Raw genomic sequence first — 17,573 nt, 5'->3', positions numbered from 1 at the left:
AGCCTTCCTTCAATTTAGTAAGCAATCTTCAATGGTTTCTTAGCTGAGGGAGAGATAGAATGGAAGTAGGGGTAACAAAAGGAATGGTTTCCAATCTCATCTTCAGAAATGAGTATCAAAACCTACTACTAAGAACGTTTAATACTCAAAGTAGTCTGAATATACATATGATCTGACAGATAGAAAATGAAGAGATACAATTTTTCGCAGCTTAGAAATAGCCACAACTACCATCTAAGGCATCTTTTAATCTGTAATTTCCAATTGAAATTGCTAGGCAAAGGTGCAGCTGCCTTGTATTCACAGGATTTCTGACAGGTATGGACTTGCTTATACCAGACTGGTAAACACAAACTTTTTCTCTGGTCACCTAATTTCCAGTGATACTCAAACTGAATTTGAAAGTGAAAAGTGAGGTGCCAGACTCATATCCTGCTGTGATCACTCTACAACCAGGTTTGGGTTTCAAAAATTTTAGCAAGGGGTTCTCTGCCCGACTAGGCCATGGTGGGCATGGCCTAGTCAGCCTCCTGCACCACGATGGGAGGGGGCCATTTTTGTCCTCCCCGGGCTCTGGAGGCTTTCCTCAATCTTCCAGGAGGGTGAAAACGGCCTCCTCAGGCTCCGGAGGCCCTCCGGAGGTCAAAAATGGGCCCATTTCCAGTCTTCCTGAACTTCCGGTACACCCGTTTTTCACCCTCCCTGAGCAACCGCATGTGCCCTGTAATTACCTGCATCCAAACAGGTCGCATGGGAACTCCTGCGAGGGGAGGAGTGGGCAGGGCCAGCCAGAATTGGGATTTGGGGGTTCTCTGAACTGCACAGAATCTTAGCTAGAGGTTCTCCCGAACCCCCAGCAGCCCACCCCTGTGTATAACTGAGCTCTCCAAGGAACAAAGCTTGATTGGCCAAGAAATCTTTCTAAAGATTCAGTTGACTTCAGTACTGAATGTTTCAGACTAAATTTCAGCTTATTTACGAGAACTTCATTGATATCCATCAGGAAAGTTCTTGTAAGATTGCAATCAAGGGAAACCAGAACCACACTCGCCTTGCCTATGAAAAGAGTTTTGGCCAATAAGGATGTTCAGGATGTTCTTTAAGCTTTGGTTTACATCAGAACCTCTCTTTCCAGTTCTTACCACAGGACTTCAAAATTAAGCTTTGTGTGTAACCAAATACTGTATAAACACTGACAAGCAAATAGAAATTGGGTTGGAGTTATGTGTTAAAGGCAAACAGAATAATGTTTCTTTAAAGAAGCAGGAAGCCAAACTGTCTTGGGAAACACTTTAGACACAGAAACACTGTTTTTTAAAGAAAAAATAGTATTTATTTGCAATATAAACAAAATCCCAATATTGGGTTCAGGATATATAGGGTCACTCATTTTTTCCTTCATTAAACACAGAAAGCAAAAGCTGTCCCTCACTAACAAATTCTCGCGTATACGAAGAGGATGCATTTTTAGACCACCATTGGCACAGGAAGCCTTTATAAAAACCAGCTTAAGATACAGATGCACTAAATCCCTGATAAATAAAATTTCTCCTTGAGGTAAGATGCAGTTAGGAGATTCCTCATCTGCTTGCTCATCCATGTGTAGTGCTCCACTTTTCCTGCCTTAATGACCCAACAACCCTAACATTGATACATTTTAAAAAAATCATTCCAATGTTTTCTGAAAAGCACATACACACGCACACATACATACACATCACAGTTCCATGATGTGATAGCATTAAACATTCTTCCATGTGGAGATTTATTTATTTTTGAAAAAAGGATATATTTTTTTTAAAAAAAGAATATTTAAGGTGGGGGGGGAAAGACTCCGTGGCTTTTAAAAGTTTGAGAGTGAAAGTGGAAAGGGAGGTGGGAAAAAGGAGGGACTACACTGCAGCCAATATTTTTCCATGTCCATTCTGCCCTCCTCCCAAGAAAAAATTAAGCACCACTTTTCTCTCATCTAGTATAGTACATTAATGAGAAATATAGACAAGTCTTCTTGTTATAGAAGGCACAGCAAAGAAGTTCTCCCAAAAAGTTCTCCCCTCCAATGGCCTCCATAGTTAACTAGCCTTCCCTTCCTCTCACACACACATATACCATTTTTTTTCCCTAAGTAGTATAATCCCATGGCTTCCCATGGTTCCTATTTAAAGTACCTTCTGGTTGTACCCAAGTTACCTTCCCAAACTGGTCTCCTTCACATGTTGGCACTACACTTCCCAGAATTGTCAGGCAGCCTTAGACTAAACTAGCCTTGTTAGGAAATCTGGGCATTGTCATCTTAACTCATCTGGAAAGTGCCAGGTGAAGGGAAGCTGCCTTAGTAAATCTGTGCTCAAGTCTTCTACAACAGCAATATTGTTTGATTCTCTGTTCACCTCCAGGCTGCTCCTTCCATGCAGTATATTTATATATGTACACACACACAAATATATATGCACTTGTACATATATATATGCACCCATTTATATATAAGAATCAAGCGTGCCAGATTAAACGCTAACAACATGAACAGCATTTTCATTGCTTTGGAAGCTGGAGTGATTTCAGGCCAGCTGGTGATGTTAACAGTCAAAAAGGTTGCGCACTGCAACCAAGAGCCTCCAAGCATGCTTTTACCAGCTCTGGGTGGAGGTTATATGAGATGTTATCTCAGGTAATATTGAACAGATTGATGATGGGTACAGAGTAGGATGGGGCAATGGGACTTTTTTTTTAAATCAGATAGCACATTGGTGCTTAGTCACCTTGGCAGAGTCAGTGCAGAAAAGGTTATGAGGGTGAACATGGTGCGGAGGGGCATACTTTACCAACTGGCTCTCATAAACCATGAAAACTCCAGCTAGATGCTACCCAGATATAGCAACAGGTCTTTCTTTGTCTTTTCCCCACCCCCCCCACCCCCAAGTAACATGCTTAGAGAACATATTGAGGCTTTACAGAGTGTGCAAAATGCATTTGGTCAATAGAAACATTTGAATTTTTTCCTCTTTCTCTCTCTTATATCTAAAAAACATAAAATCAAACACAAACAGAATAAAATACTGGTTTTGCAACCTGGTCTGTACAAACAGTCAGGAACGTACATATTGAAAAAGAGCTTGAACCCAAGAAAGAGTATAAGATTACCTCTTTTTTTTAAAAAAAAAAAAAGTAAACTGGGATGTAAAACAACAGTCTCAGGCCAACACTTATTGGTCAAGTTTGCTAAGTGCACGAGTCTTCTTTACTTTCCACACCAAGCCAACCCACTCTGATCCAGTAATACACATGTATGTGTGTGTGTGTGTGTGTGGTACATGTGCATGATGAAGTGTACTGTATCAGTCTCTAAGTACAACTAGAAAAGTTATTGCCAGTAACAGCTGCAGTCAGAATATCAGGCTGTCGACCATATGAAATCATTCCGGTCAATGAGAAGTAACTCTTCCGAACCATTTGGATTCGCATCCAAATTGTAATAAACGGCACACCTTTTCAATGAAGCAGCAACTAGGTAGATCTGCTTGGAGAAACCAGTTCTTTCAAAGCTGACTGGGAAAAAACTTTTTCCATTAATGAATTTGAAATGCTCAAGAGAAGCTATTCAAGATTTGAGGTTCCCCCAACGAAATCTCCTTCATGTGGACTCCAATGTGTTCAGCTGAAACAAGTTGTGATTGGTTGGGGTGGTAAAATACAGCTGGTCCGCAGGCGAACGGTTGTCACATGGGCTGTTGAGTCCCAAAGTTCTTTCAAAGTCAAGAAGCTGTCCCATAAAGTTGAAATTGGGGGAAATGTTGGACTTTTTTCTTTTCACAAAATCGTAGGCATCATTCAGAGACAAATTGAGCTTCTGCATTAAATAGGCCACAGTTACTGTTACAGACCTGCTAATGCCAGCAAGGCAGTGGACTAGAATGCCACACTTCTTGGAACGGGCCTCATCTGCAACAGGAAGGAACATGTAAGATTTCTGAACAACAACAACGAAAGGAGAGGGGTTTATAAAGCAAGGATAGAATAGGGAAGTTCAACTTAAATCAGGGCTGTCAAACTCCCGGCCCGCAAGCCGGATGCATCACTCGCTGGCCACGCCCATGCCCAGTTTAGCAAAGGGGAAAGAAGTCCCGATATGACGCTGCCGTGACAACGTGAGTTTGACACCCCTGACTTAAAGCTTATAATAAATGCACTTTGAATTAAGCAGTTTTTCTTCACAATTCAATGTTCCCTTGAGTCTCACATGCTGCCTAGATGCAAAGACAATCAGATTGGTGTAATCAGGACAGTTAAATATTAGTTCATGCTATCTTGCCACATAAAGACGTAAACAATTGATATAATTGGAAATGATAAAGAAATAAGCCAGACATATCTTGAGAAGAATGACAGAAGTTACAATAATAGTTTTGCATTCAAAGTTCCTGGAACCTTTTAAAGACACAGCTTGCTTAATCCTTGTTTCTGTTCGATATTAATCAGCATTTGGCTGACTGACTTACAACTAGTTAAGTTGAAAAATGTTGATAACATTTTTGTTATGATAAATAGTACTACAAAGGAAAGAACTTGAGTGAATAGTTTTTGTTTTCCAAATCAACCCAATTAGGTTCAAGTGGATGTTAAAGATCAAACATTTATTAAAAGTCTTTAAAAGAACATCCTTTTTCATTATATTCAAATAGACAGTGGGGCTTAAAGAAACTATGGTTTCTTACTTAAGGGTGAACAGACTAAAAGCATCAGCAGTAACTGAAGAATGTTAATTATGATATCTACACAACAAATATTACATCCCAATCCTAAATAAAGTTATCTGATATCTTTACAATAAAGAAAAGATAAGGCTGCAACTCCATGTATGTGTCTCTAAACTTAGCTTCAGGCATTTATTTTACCCTATGCAACAGGTTTTCCTGTTGTTTTCCTTTGCATATCTCAGATCTCCTCTGAAGGATCCCTGAACGGATGGAGAGTAATTAACAATATATTCCACTGATGGGACACCATTGATACAATATATTCTTACACACATTGATATCAACATGACTATGAAAGGACACATGTTGAGGGATGGATTTTATGTCTGGAAAAAAATTGTAATTTAGCTAAAGAACAGAATGTGAGAGTTCATAAACTCCAAATAAAATTTAAGGAATGAACTTATTGTCTTTTCATTTCGTATCATGGTCCAAGCCATTAATCAGTGCCAGACCACTCAGCATTGTCTTCTAAATAAATAAATAAATCTCCAAATGTGTGGTAGTGTTCTATTTGAACACATTTTTTTCTATTTTAATCTGTAATCATTTCCTGTTCTAAAAACCAAACTGTGGTTTGCATAGGAGAGGATGTTTTGACTAAGCTAGTATCTAAATACCACATTCCACAAACAGCCCTTTAAGCAAATACAAAACTTTTGATCAACTGACATACTACAAAAACAAAGGCCAGCTTGTATCTCTCTGGGAATCAGTATCTAAGCCTGCACTTTCTATAAAAATATGAATTTAGAATATATGGAACATCAGGGAGAACACAACTTTGATTTATTTACATTTAACAATTCACTCAAGCATATGTTGCTGCTACAGTAAGAGCCTGGCCAGTGGCTACATTATTTGTAGCATATGTAATGTGGCAGATAAACTGCAGTACAATTGCAATTTTAAAAATGAAATGGGCCAGAAATACTGAAGGAGAAAATTCAATTTTTAAAATAAAAATCTTGTATTTTAGCTCTCTGCTTCAACATGTTGGAGCCAATAATGCCTACAGTAGTATTATCTGGTTCACATAAGAATGTCCTCAGGTGACTTTAACATACTAATGAACCAATATATGTACGAAGACTAACTTTAATGATCAAATGGTAGATGGGTGGAGGTGTGTTTTGTTTGTGAGAGCCAGAGCCAGGTTTTTTAAGGTTACTTAATCTGAACAGGAGAATGGTTGGCAACTTTGGTAGGGTTCCAATGGTATATACTTAGCAGCGTGGAAAGTTTCCAGGACACAGGAATGTGAAGAAGGAAGCTACTCTCTTCTCCTAAGCAACTCTGACACAAGGTTTAATCAGCATATCATGGAACCATGCTGACCATATAAGCGTCAACATTTAACCTGAGAAAGGATTCAAGACATTGGGTTGGAATTGATTTTTGCCTGAAATATATTGGGGGGGGAGGAATGTGTAAACCTCTAAAACAGAAATCAAAAGCCTTACCCAATTCATTCCCTGTAATCTATTCCAAATGTTATCATTTTTAATTCATTGAAGTCAGATGGTGAATAATCTTTTGGCTTTAACTGGAATGAAGCCTGCAGCCAAACTCAGTTATATTTAAAGCTTATAAATGCTGGCACATTTACCGGTACCTACTAACTTACACATGCCAAATCTAAACTTAGACAAATGAAATCTATAGCAAGCAGATAGCAGCAAGAGCAGAAAACAGCAAGATTATGATAGAACACCACCCAAAAGGGCTGTGACGTCAAGAACAGGATGCCCACACCTACCAATGAAAGCGATGGCTTCAGGAAAGAACTGGGAGAGATTCTGACTCCAGTGATCCGAGATGGGAATCTGTTTGTACTTGAACTCTCCATCGTGCTCAAACATGTTGGGAAGATTGGGAGTGACGTTCAGAATGTACTTGATGCCGTATTTGCCCAAGACATCCAAGTTGCTGGAATCTTTGGCACAACCCAGATACAAATAAGGAAGAATCTGGACAGGAAAAGCCGGCTGGTTGTTTGGGATTGGGCTCCCATCAGACTCTGTGGCACTGCTGGGCTCCCGGTCGGATTCTCCATCGGAGCAATCAGAGCTTATCCTCAGTCCTCCCAGACCAAGGACAGAGGCAGGAGGAGAGTTGGTTGGAGAAGAACTGTCAAGATTGGTTTCACAATGCTCTGAGTATTCTGTCTGAAATTTATTGAATCCACCTGTGGGAGGTGAAGAGAAAATATGCTTTAATGCCATGTTTCTCAAAAATCGGTGAGGTCTTAGAAATTTGCTCTTTAAATATAATCTTCCCCAAACCATGATTGTGGATTTAAAGAAATTTTATGCTGTAAAATACCACTTTCCCTGGGAGGCCCAGAAAATTCCTTGAATATGAAATCAATCTTAAACTAAAACAGGATTAACAACACATGAATATATGTATTTAACAGCAAGACAGGTGGAGCTACATTGGGGGCCTCAAAAGAAATACTACATGCAGAAATAAAAAAAACTTAAGACAATCTGAAGATTAAAATCACCTTAATTTATTTCAGTTAACTGTGTACATAAGGCTGCTACATGATTTTCTCAACCTCTGCCATAGTAATCTCAGCTGCCAACTCACCAAAACAGGCCTGGCCTGTTCCTATATTTTAAACAGCAGCCTAACACGCAGTCCTCTAATCAGAAAGTTTTTACACCATGGAGACAAGTGTTATCTCACCGCCACTGTCTGCAGATCACATTGAGCAGAAGACAGTAAAATGTTAAGAATCCTAAAGGTGATGGTACCAATATAGCAAGAACTGTAACAGCACAGTGCAATTTTACAGACATTTCCTTAAAGCTCTATTACATTTACATTAACCTGTTGCCAATAAAAGTGTTTAGAATTGTGTTTTAAGTGTCACTGATTTACTGAATCATGTTGCCAGAGTCTCTTATTTTGTTTTGTCTCTTGAGGTTAACTCTTCCCAAAACTGTGTCACGGCATTTTAATTAAAGATAGACACATATTGGATTAATAGATGGTTTGTATATTTTAAAAGTTAGTACATTACACATGTTGCTTCTTCATCCCAACTTGCTAAAGAAGTCTTCGATGCAACTTGCATCATCACATCAATCAGTGGGACAACTTGCCTCTAGAGGCTGTGAATGCTCCAACACTGGAAGTTTTTAAGAAGAGATTGGATAAACATTTGTCTGAAGTGATGTAGGGTTTCCTGTCTAAGCAGGGGGTTGGACTAGAAGACCTCCAAGCTCCCTTCCAACTCTGTTGTTCTGTTCTATTCTATTCTAATCAGACAAAGCCCAATTTGAATGATTGCAACCTTAAAAGAATGACAAAATGCAGAATCCATACATTCCACTTCAGCAAGCTATCTTCCTGCACTCTCTACCCTTATGTTTACTTCCTGTCTAAGGAAGAATTTGGAGAACTCAAAAATGGAATCTTATTTTGTAAAACTTGCTTGGCCTTAGAAAAGTTATTGCCTTAACATCAGTTCTGTAGCAAATGTAGTTTATATTTTTTTAAAATTTGTGTACATAGGTTGGAGCCCTATACGCCAACAAGCAGCATTTAAATGAACTTTTTGGGTTTGGATCTTTTCCTTAACAACTACTTTTTGCACAAGAACGTATGGAGAAAAGGAAGCAATTAAAGAAGTATTCAATCATTCCACAGGCATTCTTTAAGAAAAAGTGGACAACCAATTTGAGGAAGCATACAGACACACTCTTACTTTTTGATTTAAAGGAAAAAGTAGTAAAATTAAGATTTCCGAAGTTTGGGATCAAAGGTTATTCAATTTTTGAGGGGCTCCTGTGTTCTTAGAAATCTGTAGGAGGCAGAAATTCAGCAGCTGTAGATTTTTCAAGACTATTCAGTTATAATAAGATGCTTCACCTGCTAAATTACCTAGTACACATTTACAGAAGTGCTGTTGAATAAGGTGACAAAACTGAGAATAAGAGATTTCCAGTTTACTTATCAAGGATGTTTAAAGACACAGATTAGAGGGAATTGATTTAGCTTTAAATGGACAAGTAATAAATTAAAAATAATAACAGGTATACACAAGCCACTCTGTATCTGTAGGAGAATTTGAGACAGGAATGGAAACTTCATTTGTTAACAAAATTGCAATATGTGAATATTCCTTGCAATCAACTAAATAGCTAAGTGTATAGTTATGATCACAGTAAAAAAAAAGAGCTACATATATAGATATGTGCCCAAATAATGTTTATCTATATTCAGTGTTCTACTTATGTACATGGAACCTGAAATTCTCTCCTGAATATTTAATAGGCATCCAAGCAACACTTTACAAATCAGTACCACTATAAAAGACCTAGAGATATGTAAATGGCCTGGCACAGTTGGAATAAAGTCACCAAACAGAGTTCAGCTGTATTCATAAACAGGAAGGGGAGAATTGGGTTTCTTTTTCCCCCTCCTGAAAAAGAAAGACAATATGAAACAGCCATTTTGGAATTTTAATTAGAAACATTTCCCATTCAGGCTCTCTTCTAAATCAGAAGAGGAGAGGAAAAGAGAAAATTATTAGCTTAACTCTTCCATTTTTCCTGTTAAAAAGCTAGTTTAAAGGAACTGAGACTGTCAAGAGGAAAGATTGAGGGTATTAATATAGCACTTGGCCTGAATAATTTTAAAAACACACCTTACATGTACCAAGAAAGATACTGAAAAAGAAACATTGGGGCAATGCACAGGAAAGCTTTCACTGAACTGCGCATACATACATACATACATACATACATACATACATACATACATACATGAAGAGATCTCCTATTCTAAGAACAATTTCTTCCTTCTGCATTATTTAGTACTTCCTTTTCCTTGAGCTGTTTGTAAATCTGTAATTTTAATTTTACTTATACAGTAGAAAGAGGGGGACAATTTTGGCTCAGTACCACTTTCTATTTCTGCCTCAATCCTGCCACCAAGTGATCATGCTGGTATGTGTCCTGGGAAAAGGCCATTATCCTTACCTTGGCACTCACTCAGAGTAACTGTATCACAATGCTTCCAGGGGAGGAGAGTGTTTTAGGAAAGCTGAATGGGGAGTTTAATGAATTAAGGTCTTCATTCAAAATAAACTTCAGGGAGGAATGGGAGGCAGAGCCCAATGTAATGCGGCATGGCCAGATACGTCATCTAGCTCAAGCAAGTTGCTCAAAGGCAAAGGCTGATCTACCAAGTCGGGGCCTTCAAAGACACAGAAAAGGAAGCAGGGCACAAGACACAAGAGATTAATCTGCAGAAAAAATTTCAATTAAAAAGCAGAATGGCAAACTGTCTGCAGTGAATAATGCCTCCCCTCTTTAGGTTATTACTTCTCTATCACAAAAAAAAAACAGTGTAGTGGAGCAAATGGCACCATTGCATAAAGTTAGGCTGGCAGTGAGACATGGGGTAGAACAAGCTATTCCTTGCCATTAGCTCCCCTCCCTCCCCATCGTTGGAGGGAAGAACCTCTAAAGGGTACCAAAACAGGAGGGGAAAGGGAAAAATGTAGGTGGTTGGCAAGGCAAGGCAGAGCCCTCCAGAACTTCTGAATAATTCACTCCTGAAATCCTTGACCTGTATTCATTCTGACTCATAGGAACTGTAGTCCAACAGGGGCCACATAGTTTCCCTCTCCTTTTAAAAACCAAGATTGCTAGGTAGTTGATAGAGGAAAGGAGCAAGGCAAAGCCTAAAGTAAATAATCACCCTGGAATGAAGTGGGCTTTCCTGGACTTTTCCCATTCATAGTTATGGAAGAATCTGGCCAGAATTTCTCCTTCTGGAGAGGGAGAGAACGATATCTCTCAGGACAGTTTAGCAGGGGAGGCGGGGGAAACATTTTCCCGTTCCTACCAAAGGGGGAGTGGGGGGGGAGGAGGAGAGAAATGAACCAAGACCAAAAAGGCCCAGAGCCCAGTACGGTACCTGCGTGTACAGTACTCGGCACATGCAACCATTTTGCAAAACAACAATTAATCAAGCGGGCGATGAAAGCAAGAGCAAAATCCTGCCTGGCTGAATCCAAAGGAAGGAAAGACACGCGCTCTTTTCGAAGTCCTTCGCGTGTTTGTTTTTTGTTTTGTTTTAAATGCCGACGTTCCCTTTCTGTCTTTCCTGCGAGAGAAAAACCTCCGGCAAGCTCAGCAAAACAACTAAGATTGGGAAGCAGGGAAAACGTGATAGAAGGACAGAGGGAAATGGAGATATAGAACAAATAGCGAGGGGGGGGGGGGTTGCGATTAGGCGGGAATTTTTGCTCCGGTCGGGGATTCGCAGCCTCCAGCCCGGCTGATAAAATAAACGAGGGGACGAAGGAAGTTAAAAAAAAAAAAAAAAAGCTCGCCAATCCCTTGTCAGGAGGTCTGAGAGCTCCGACCCGCTCCTCATTTACCTTTCAGGTAGTACGCCTTGCAGCCGTCGTCGCGGAGTTTCTGTAGCAAAAGGCCGAGGACGGAGGTGGGGGCCCCTCCGTCCTGCTGCCACTCAGCCGTGGATTCATCGTAGAGCAGGACGGTGTCTGCCTTGCAGCGCTTGACGAAGCGTTCCTTGTCCTCGTTGTTGGGGATGATGGAGCGGATGGGCAGATTACCTTTCTTGAGGCGCCGGAGCATCAGGCCCGGGATAGCCAAGTTGATGGCGGTCTCGATATGCGAGGACTCGTAGAGCTCGTGGGGCCGGCAGTCGAGCAGCAGCAGCGAGCTGCCCCCGCTCGATTCCAGCTCCTCCTGCAGCCACTCCACGCTCTTCCACGGCATCGCTGCAGCCATGGAAGCCCTGGGGTCGCTGCCCCAGATATGATTTTTCATGAGGATCGCACAAGGGGACGAGGAGCGAAGGAGCGAGCGGGAACGAAGGAGCGAGCAGAGGGACACGCGCGTCCAAAACCAGTCACTCTCGGAGGGGCGGTGGAGGGGGAGAAGCGTTCCTCCGCCGCCGTCCCCAAACCCACCCAGAAGGAAAGTGAACAAAAAGGAATTTTTTCTTTTAAAAAAGGCGGCCCGAAGCGGCGATCGGTTGGAGGGGTCGTTTCCAAGACCTTGGCGTTCCGCTGCTTCGCCCGCCGCTAGGCTGCTTCCCTTCCACTTGCCAACCGAGAGATAGAAGCGGGAGGTGCGGGCGAGAGCGAATCCCTCCGGGCTCCTCTGGGAAGAAGATCCTGCGGAGTTATGGATTGCCAGGCGCTGCTGGCAGTCGGCCCTCCTCTGGAAAAAGCTGCCGTTCTTTGGTCGGATTTAGGCGGCTGAGCTGCTGCTACTGCTGCTCCAATATCCGCTACGTGCCCCCTCCCGCTCCATCCAGCCTGACAGTCTCAATTAAAAAGAGGCTTCGCCATCAGAGCGGCGTGTCGTGCTTAAGGAGGCGGGCCCTGCGAGGGAGGGAAAGCGCCAAGAGAGCCAGGCTGGCCCCGCTTAAAGGAGAAGCGGCCTCCCCAGTGTTTTGCAACCCAGTTTTGTCAAGCCCCGAGGTTTCCCTCCTCCGCGTCAGGCTGTACGACTTGGCGCTCTTGGAAGCAGCCTTTCCTCCTTTTCTTTTTTTTTTTCCTCCCTCGCAGTGCCTGTTTGGTTCAATGGAGGGATTTAAATAACGAGCCCGCTTGTCCTGCCTCCTTTTTGGGGGTGGGGAGAGGCCGCTGCCCGAGTGAAAATTATCGCTCAAGAAACATGCCCGGCCGCCGACAAAGCTTTTTCAATGATCGCGTTGAGAGAGTTCAGGCAGGACAGTTTTCGGGAGATGCACAACTGTCGATTAGGATTTATAGTCTAATCATTGTCGCTGCCAACCTTTTTGGTTTTTAATCCCTTTGAAAAGTCGTTAAGTTACCTGGACGAAAAAGGAGACAGAAAGTGAACAAGCTTAAGGCTCTCATACTTTACTATTAGACTGATCAAAAACCCCTTCTAGGCCCCTAAGAAAAAAGTTGGCCCATCCAACTACCCCCTCCCCCGGTTGCTTATCTTCACCTCTCCCCCCCCCCCAATGGAGACGTTACTGACATTTTTATCGCTGGGGGAGGAGTTGTTGTAAGATTCAAAATATCCAGGCCGCGAAATAAAACTTTCCCATTGCTTTTTCAGCCTCGATTTTTTCCCACTTCAACTGCACAACAAAAATCCGCACTAGCACTACGCAGCACCGCGTAGCGGTCGTCCGGAGTTTAGCAGAGCAAATATTTAACCCCAATCTACAAATGACTGGGTTTTTATTTTCCCCGGCACGGATCCACAAATTACCTTTTTAATTTAGGGTGGCGTAAATTACTCAGTCCTGTGATTACTTTGGGATTTAGTGGATCGCGCGAATTCAGAAAACTGGATCGCTTTAGTAAAGCATGGTTATGCAGCCACTGGATGGCTCGCTTCCCGATAAAAGGCATAAGTATTCCAACTGCAATATTTTGTGGCTATGGAAAAACTAAACAAGGCGGACCATCCAACTGTACCGCTGCCACATGCAAAATACGACGCACGCAGCGCATGGGAGAAGAGCTGTGCGACCCACAATAAACGGATTCTAGACCTGATTGGTTCTAAAAGCTTAGATTTGAACGATGGATTCCTGATTGACAGGACGACTTACAGCATACAAATCTTGGAGTTTGGCATTTTATAAGCCGCTCAAATAGGCGGGGCTGAAATACGACGACTTCATTGGAGAGGGAGGCGGGGCTTTTAGAATCTTGTGTATCAACCCGCCGAACGCGGGAAGAGAGGATGCGTAGAAAGAGATGAATGGGGTGTTGGAGATGGATGGGACTTGCATGTCTTTAATTGGCTTGCGCAGAAGTCAGGCGTTTGTGTACTGTTCTCTAAACGTACTATATAGTGATGGAAATTGAAGTGTTCCTTCTCTTTCCTCCTGATGTTCTCCAGCGTCTCCATAACAATTTTTAGATGAGCGACATAATGTAAATAGGCAAACGTGTGGAAAAGGCGTGGTATAAAGACACTTGCAAACTTACTAGAAAGCTTTGAGCTAGCTGTGCTGTTTCCGACAGAGAGGTGGAGTTGCAGCTTCGTTGTCCCGGAGTAATCTGATTCTTGCCGCAACTAACTTGTGACTAATTCATTCAGTTTACATTCCATATCTTTGACCGGTTAAAAAGCCAGCCTGGAGGCAGCAGAATCAGACTTGATATGAGGGGTTTATTTCCTGCCTGTTCCGTTAGTTGCTTGTAAGGGACAGTGGAAAATTTGAAATCTTGCATAAATGCTAATTTGTTACATTTTGGCTGCTCCTAATAAAAATGTTGCTGGTATTTAGAATTTACATTTATTTCCCAATATCAAACTTATATATGCGTTTGTAACTGTTGTATATTTGGTACTGCGGCAAACTTCAGTGCTAATTTGGGCCAATGAAAGTAATGAGAATTGAGCTACCTCAAAACTCAGTACTTTACAGTATATATTTGGATTTTTTTCTCCTTAGCTATGTGACAAATGGATAAATAGTGTCTCTATGGAAGAGTTACCCCATATTTTAGAGGTATATTCTATATGTTTATTGCTAATTAAGGCAATAAAGAGTACTGATTTTATTTTCTACAAGGAGTTACATTTTGTGAAAACCTAGAAGGCTTGTACTTCATTCATTGACAGACAGTTTGGCGTACATTGTGGTTAAGGAATCAGACTAGAGACCAGGAAACTATCAGTTCTAGTCCCTTTTTAGGCACAAAGCCAGCTGTTGACCTTAGGCCTGTGATTTTTTTTCTCAGCCCTAGGAAGGAAGCAATGGCTTGGCAATGGTTTTGAAAAACCTTGCCAAGAAAACTGCAGGAACTTGTCCTGGCAGTCTCTGAGAATTGGACAAGATCGAACAGGGGGAAAAATATTAAGTGTATCACATGAGGTAGAACTTCTTGTTTACATAAAAGGTTGCATCTTACAAATACATCTGCCTGGGAATAAGTTTCATCAAATTTAAGATTTCTAAGGAGACATCCCTGGGTTGTCCTACACACTTGGACTGCTTCCCAAAAGGTAGTTAACATAACTAAGATCATACATTAAGCTATAATTTTCATAACTATGATTACTGAACCAACCAGGAATGGGTGGGTTATCATTAAATATCATATTGTGGCTCACTATAGTCAGTCATCAAATACCTATGCAACAGATTTGCCATTTTATTTTGATCCCACAAGAAAGAACCTGTCTTTTTCTTTTTAGCCTTGAACAGGTACTTCAGCACGTAAAAACTAGATTTGCATATTACACTGATCATGGTTTGTTGAAACATGATTTATTGAAGAAACCACAACTGGCAGAGTTTGGCTTTATTCCACTATGTACAAATTACAAAGTCTGTGTTCATGCAGTTCATTAAAACCCAGGGCCCAAACAAACTGCATTCTAGCCGAGTTCCTCAGCACGCTAAGCTAAAATATATTCTGATACACTGTGGCTAATGCATGATAAAAACCCAGATGGCAAAATTGGATTACGTTACATGAGCCACCCTGTAAAGTGAATTCATAAATTGAGAAAACCCTGGATTACCATGTACAAATATAGCCAGTAGCTCTGTGATGGATGACCCCAGTCTAAAGGTTCCTAATGTGGACTGTTGTTTTAAGATGTCTTGGCTCCTGAGACTTGTAGTTTAAGATGAGTTCAATCCAACACACTAGGCTGATTATATGGGCAAATTCAGCAGGGTAGCATGTGGCTTGGTTGCATGCAAATTCTGTTCCTCTAGTCAGTTTATAATTCAGTTTGTTGTGTGAACATAGGCAGTTCAATTAATCTAATTAACTATGGTTCAGTTAATCATGGGTTAGAGCATTCTGTAAACACAGCTCTAGAAAGTTGCTGCCTGGGCATTCACTTAAAAATAACATTTACTCGAGAACTGAAGCAGAAACTCATGTACAATGTAAACTATTTTTGTCTTGCTCAGATAACATTCCAAGTTTGCATGTTCCTCGAAATACATAAATATTGCAAAATGTTCAAATGTGATTTATGCAAATAGTACAGGGAGGACAGTATTTAAAGTGCTAAGATAAACATGCACACATATGCGAAATCAACAACGCAAGAAACTTGGATGGTTTTTGTAAAGCATGACTTCATTCCATTAATTTATACATAGGCTTATAAGCACATGGAAAATGTTTAGAAAGTTGGCCAGAATCACAGAGATACTTAGATCTTATGGGGAAACTTAGTCACCTCCAAGTCTTTATTTACCAATCTGATTTTACAAATTTGTATATTACACACTCCAACATGGTGCTTCACTCCTTATACAAACAGAAATATTTATAATTCTATAGTTACATACCTGTATGTAAAACAAATTCTTGTTACCTTGCTGTACTCAGCAGAAGCAACATTTTTTTTAAAAAAAATCAAATCATTGCAAATCTGTTTAAATTTGCTAATCATGGAATTTGACTTTGTATAAATTTTAAGTTACCTTTTCATATTTTTGCAAAAAAAAATATTCATTAGCAAAATGTACATGGACATGATTCCATGCCTGTAATTAGCTTAAATGTTTTACATTACCCTTATGAAAGTGCTTTAAAAGGGGTCCAAGCAGAAAAACAAAAATATAAATCCTTCATTTCCCTAGCAAACTACATGTGGCTTGACTGAGTGGCACATTATCATTCAACCAATGTAGCTCTAAACAGTTATAAATGTTGGTATCTTTCTGCCTGGACTGCGAATAGAATTAGAATTTACAACTAGTTGACCTTTTATGCCTGATAAGGAAAAGCTTTCTAATTCACTTTACAAATACCAATCAGTCTGTACCTTCCAAAATTATATTGCAATTGCAGAAGTTTTTTCCACTGACATGTCTCAAGAACTTGGTTTTCTGTAACTTTTTGGATTAAAGAAATATTAATAAGTTATATAGACAGTTTAAAAGGATTTATTTAAAAAAGGGTATCCCCATTGCAAATTGCAATATAACACATGTTGATTATATAATCAATTGCTATTTCTACCAGTGAGAGCCAGTTTGATAAAGTGGTTAAGGCACCAGGCTAGAAACTGGGAGATAGTGAGTTGACTCTTTTGACCAATGCTGGAATTCAAAATATTTTACTAGCAGTCCTGTGGACGGCTTGGTGGGCATGGCAGGGGAAAGATACTGTAAAATCGCCATTCCCTACCCACTCCAGAGAAAGGTTACTGCAAAATCCCCATTTCCTCCCGATCAGATGGGACTCGGGAGCCAGAGAACAGATGGGGGCAGGGCCAGTCAGAGGTGGTATTTACTGGTTCTCCAAACTACTCAAAATTTTCACTACCAGATCTCCAGAACTGGTCAGAACCTGCTGAATACCACCTCTGCTTTGGACCCTCACAAGTCATTTTCTATGGTATATATATATACACACACCAGTGGTGGGCTGCTGCATGGTCACAAGGGTTTGGGCAAACCCTTACCTCTGATTGCTGGCTGGGCCTGCCCACCTGCCCCTGTTCTATGGTATCCATTTATAACTAACTTTCTGGCTTGTTGGCTGGCCCAGCTGTGATCCGCGCTGCCGTTGCTGCACTCACCGGGGCTGCCTGAGTTGATTAGGAGCAAGTTTGAAGCTCCGTTTCTCTCCCAAAGAGGCGCGTACAAGCATAGCAAGTGTGTGCACACTCACAACCAGCAAACCCTTTGTTAAAGAAAGTGCAGCCCCCCTCTGACACACACAATCATACTGTGTGATTGAGTTCAAACATTACATCAAGCCATGATTTGCTTAGCAATTGATTTTTTTCAATAACATTGGTTAAATTTGCACACCATGCTAAATTATTATGGTGGGCAGAGGGAATGGCCTTGAAG

The 17,573-nt window shown here is 40.9% G+C and overlaps 1 protein-coding gene across 1 annotated transcript; it reads right to left on the bottom strand.

The window, feature by feature from the left end:
• Window positions 1-2,431: 2,431 nt before the first annotated feature.
• Window positions 2,432-12,557, bottom strand: DUSP7 (dual specificity phosphatase 7). The gene is made up of 3 exons (XM_032210925.1): window positions 11,158-12,557; window positions 6,514-6,942; window positions 2,432-3,939 (listed from the first exon to the last, which is right to left on the bottom strand). Exons 1-3 carry the CDS (start codon window positions 11,570-11,572, stop codon window positions 3,632-3,634), a joined length of 1,152 nt encoding a protein of 383 aa, XP_032066816.1. The 5' UTR covers window positions 11,573-12,557; the 3' UTR covers window positions 2,432-3,631.
• Between the last annotated feature and the right edge of the window lie 5,016 nt (window positions 12,558-17,573).

This window comes from Thamnophis elegans, chromosome 2 (genome assembly GCF_009769535.1).
Source record: "Thamnophis elegans isolate rThaEle1 chromosome 2, rThaEle1.pri, whole genome shotgun sequence".
In the NCBI taxonomy this organism is placed as follows: Eukaryota; Metazoa; Chordata; class Lepidosauria; order Squamata; family Colubridae; genus Thamnophis; species Thamnophis elegans.
The sequence above is the reverse complement of the archived record's forward strand: the minus strand, read 5'-3'. Positions and strand labels throughout refer to the sequence as shown.

Bases quoted from the DNA above. Each gene is read 5' to 3' on its own strand.
- DUSP7 (XM_032210925.1), bottom strand. From the start codon at position 11,572: ATGAAAAATCATATCTGGGGCAGCGACCCCAGGGCTTCCATGGCTGCA. The intron at 6,943-11,157 runs GTAAATGAGGAG...CACCTCCCACAG, and splicing joins CAAGGCGTACTACCTGAAAG to GTGGATTCAATAAATTTCAG. The intron at 3,940-6,513 runs GTAGGTGTGGGC...TTCCTGTTGCAG, and splicing joins TGAAGCCATCGCTTTCATTG to ATGAGGCCCGTTCCAAGAAG.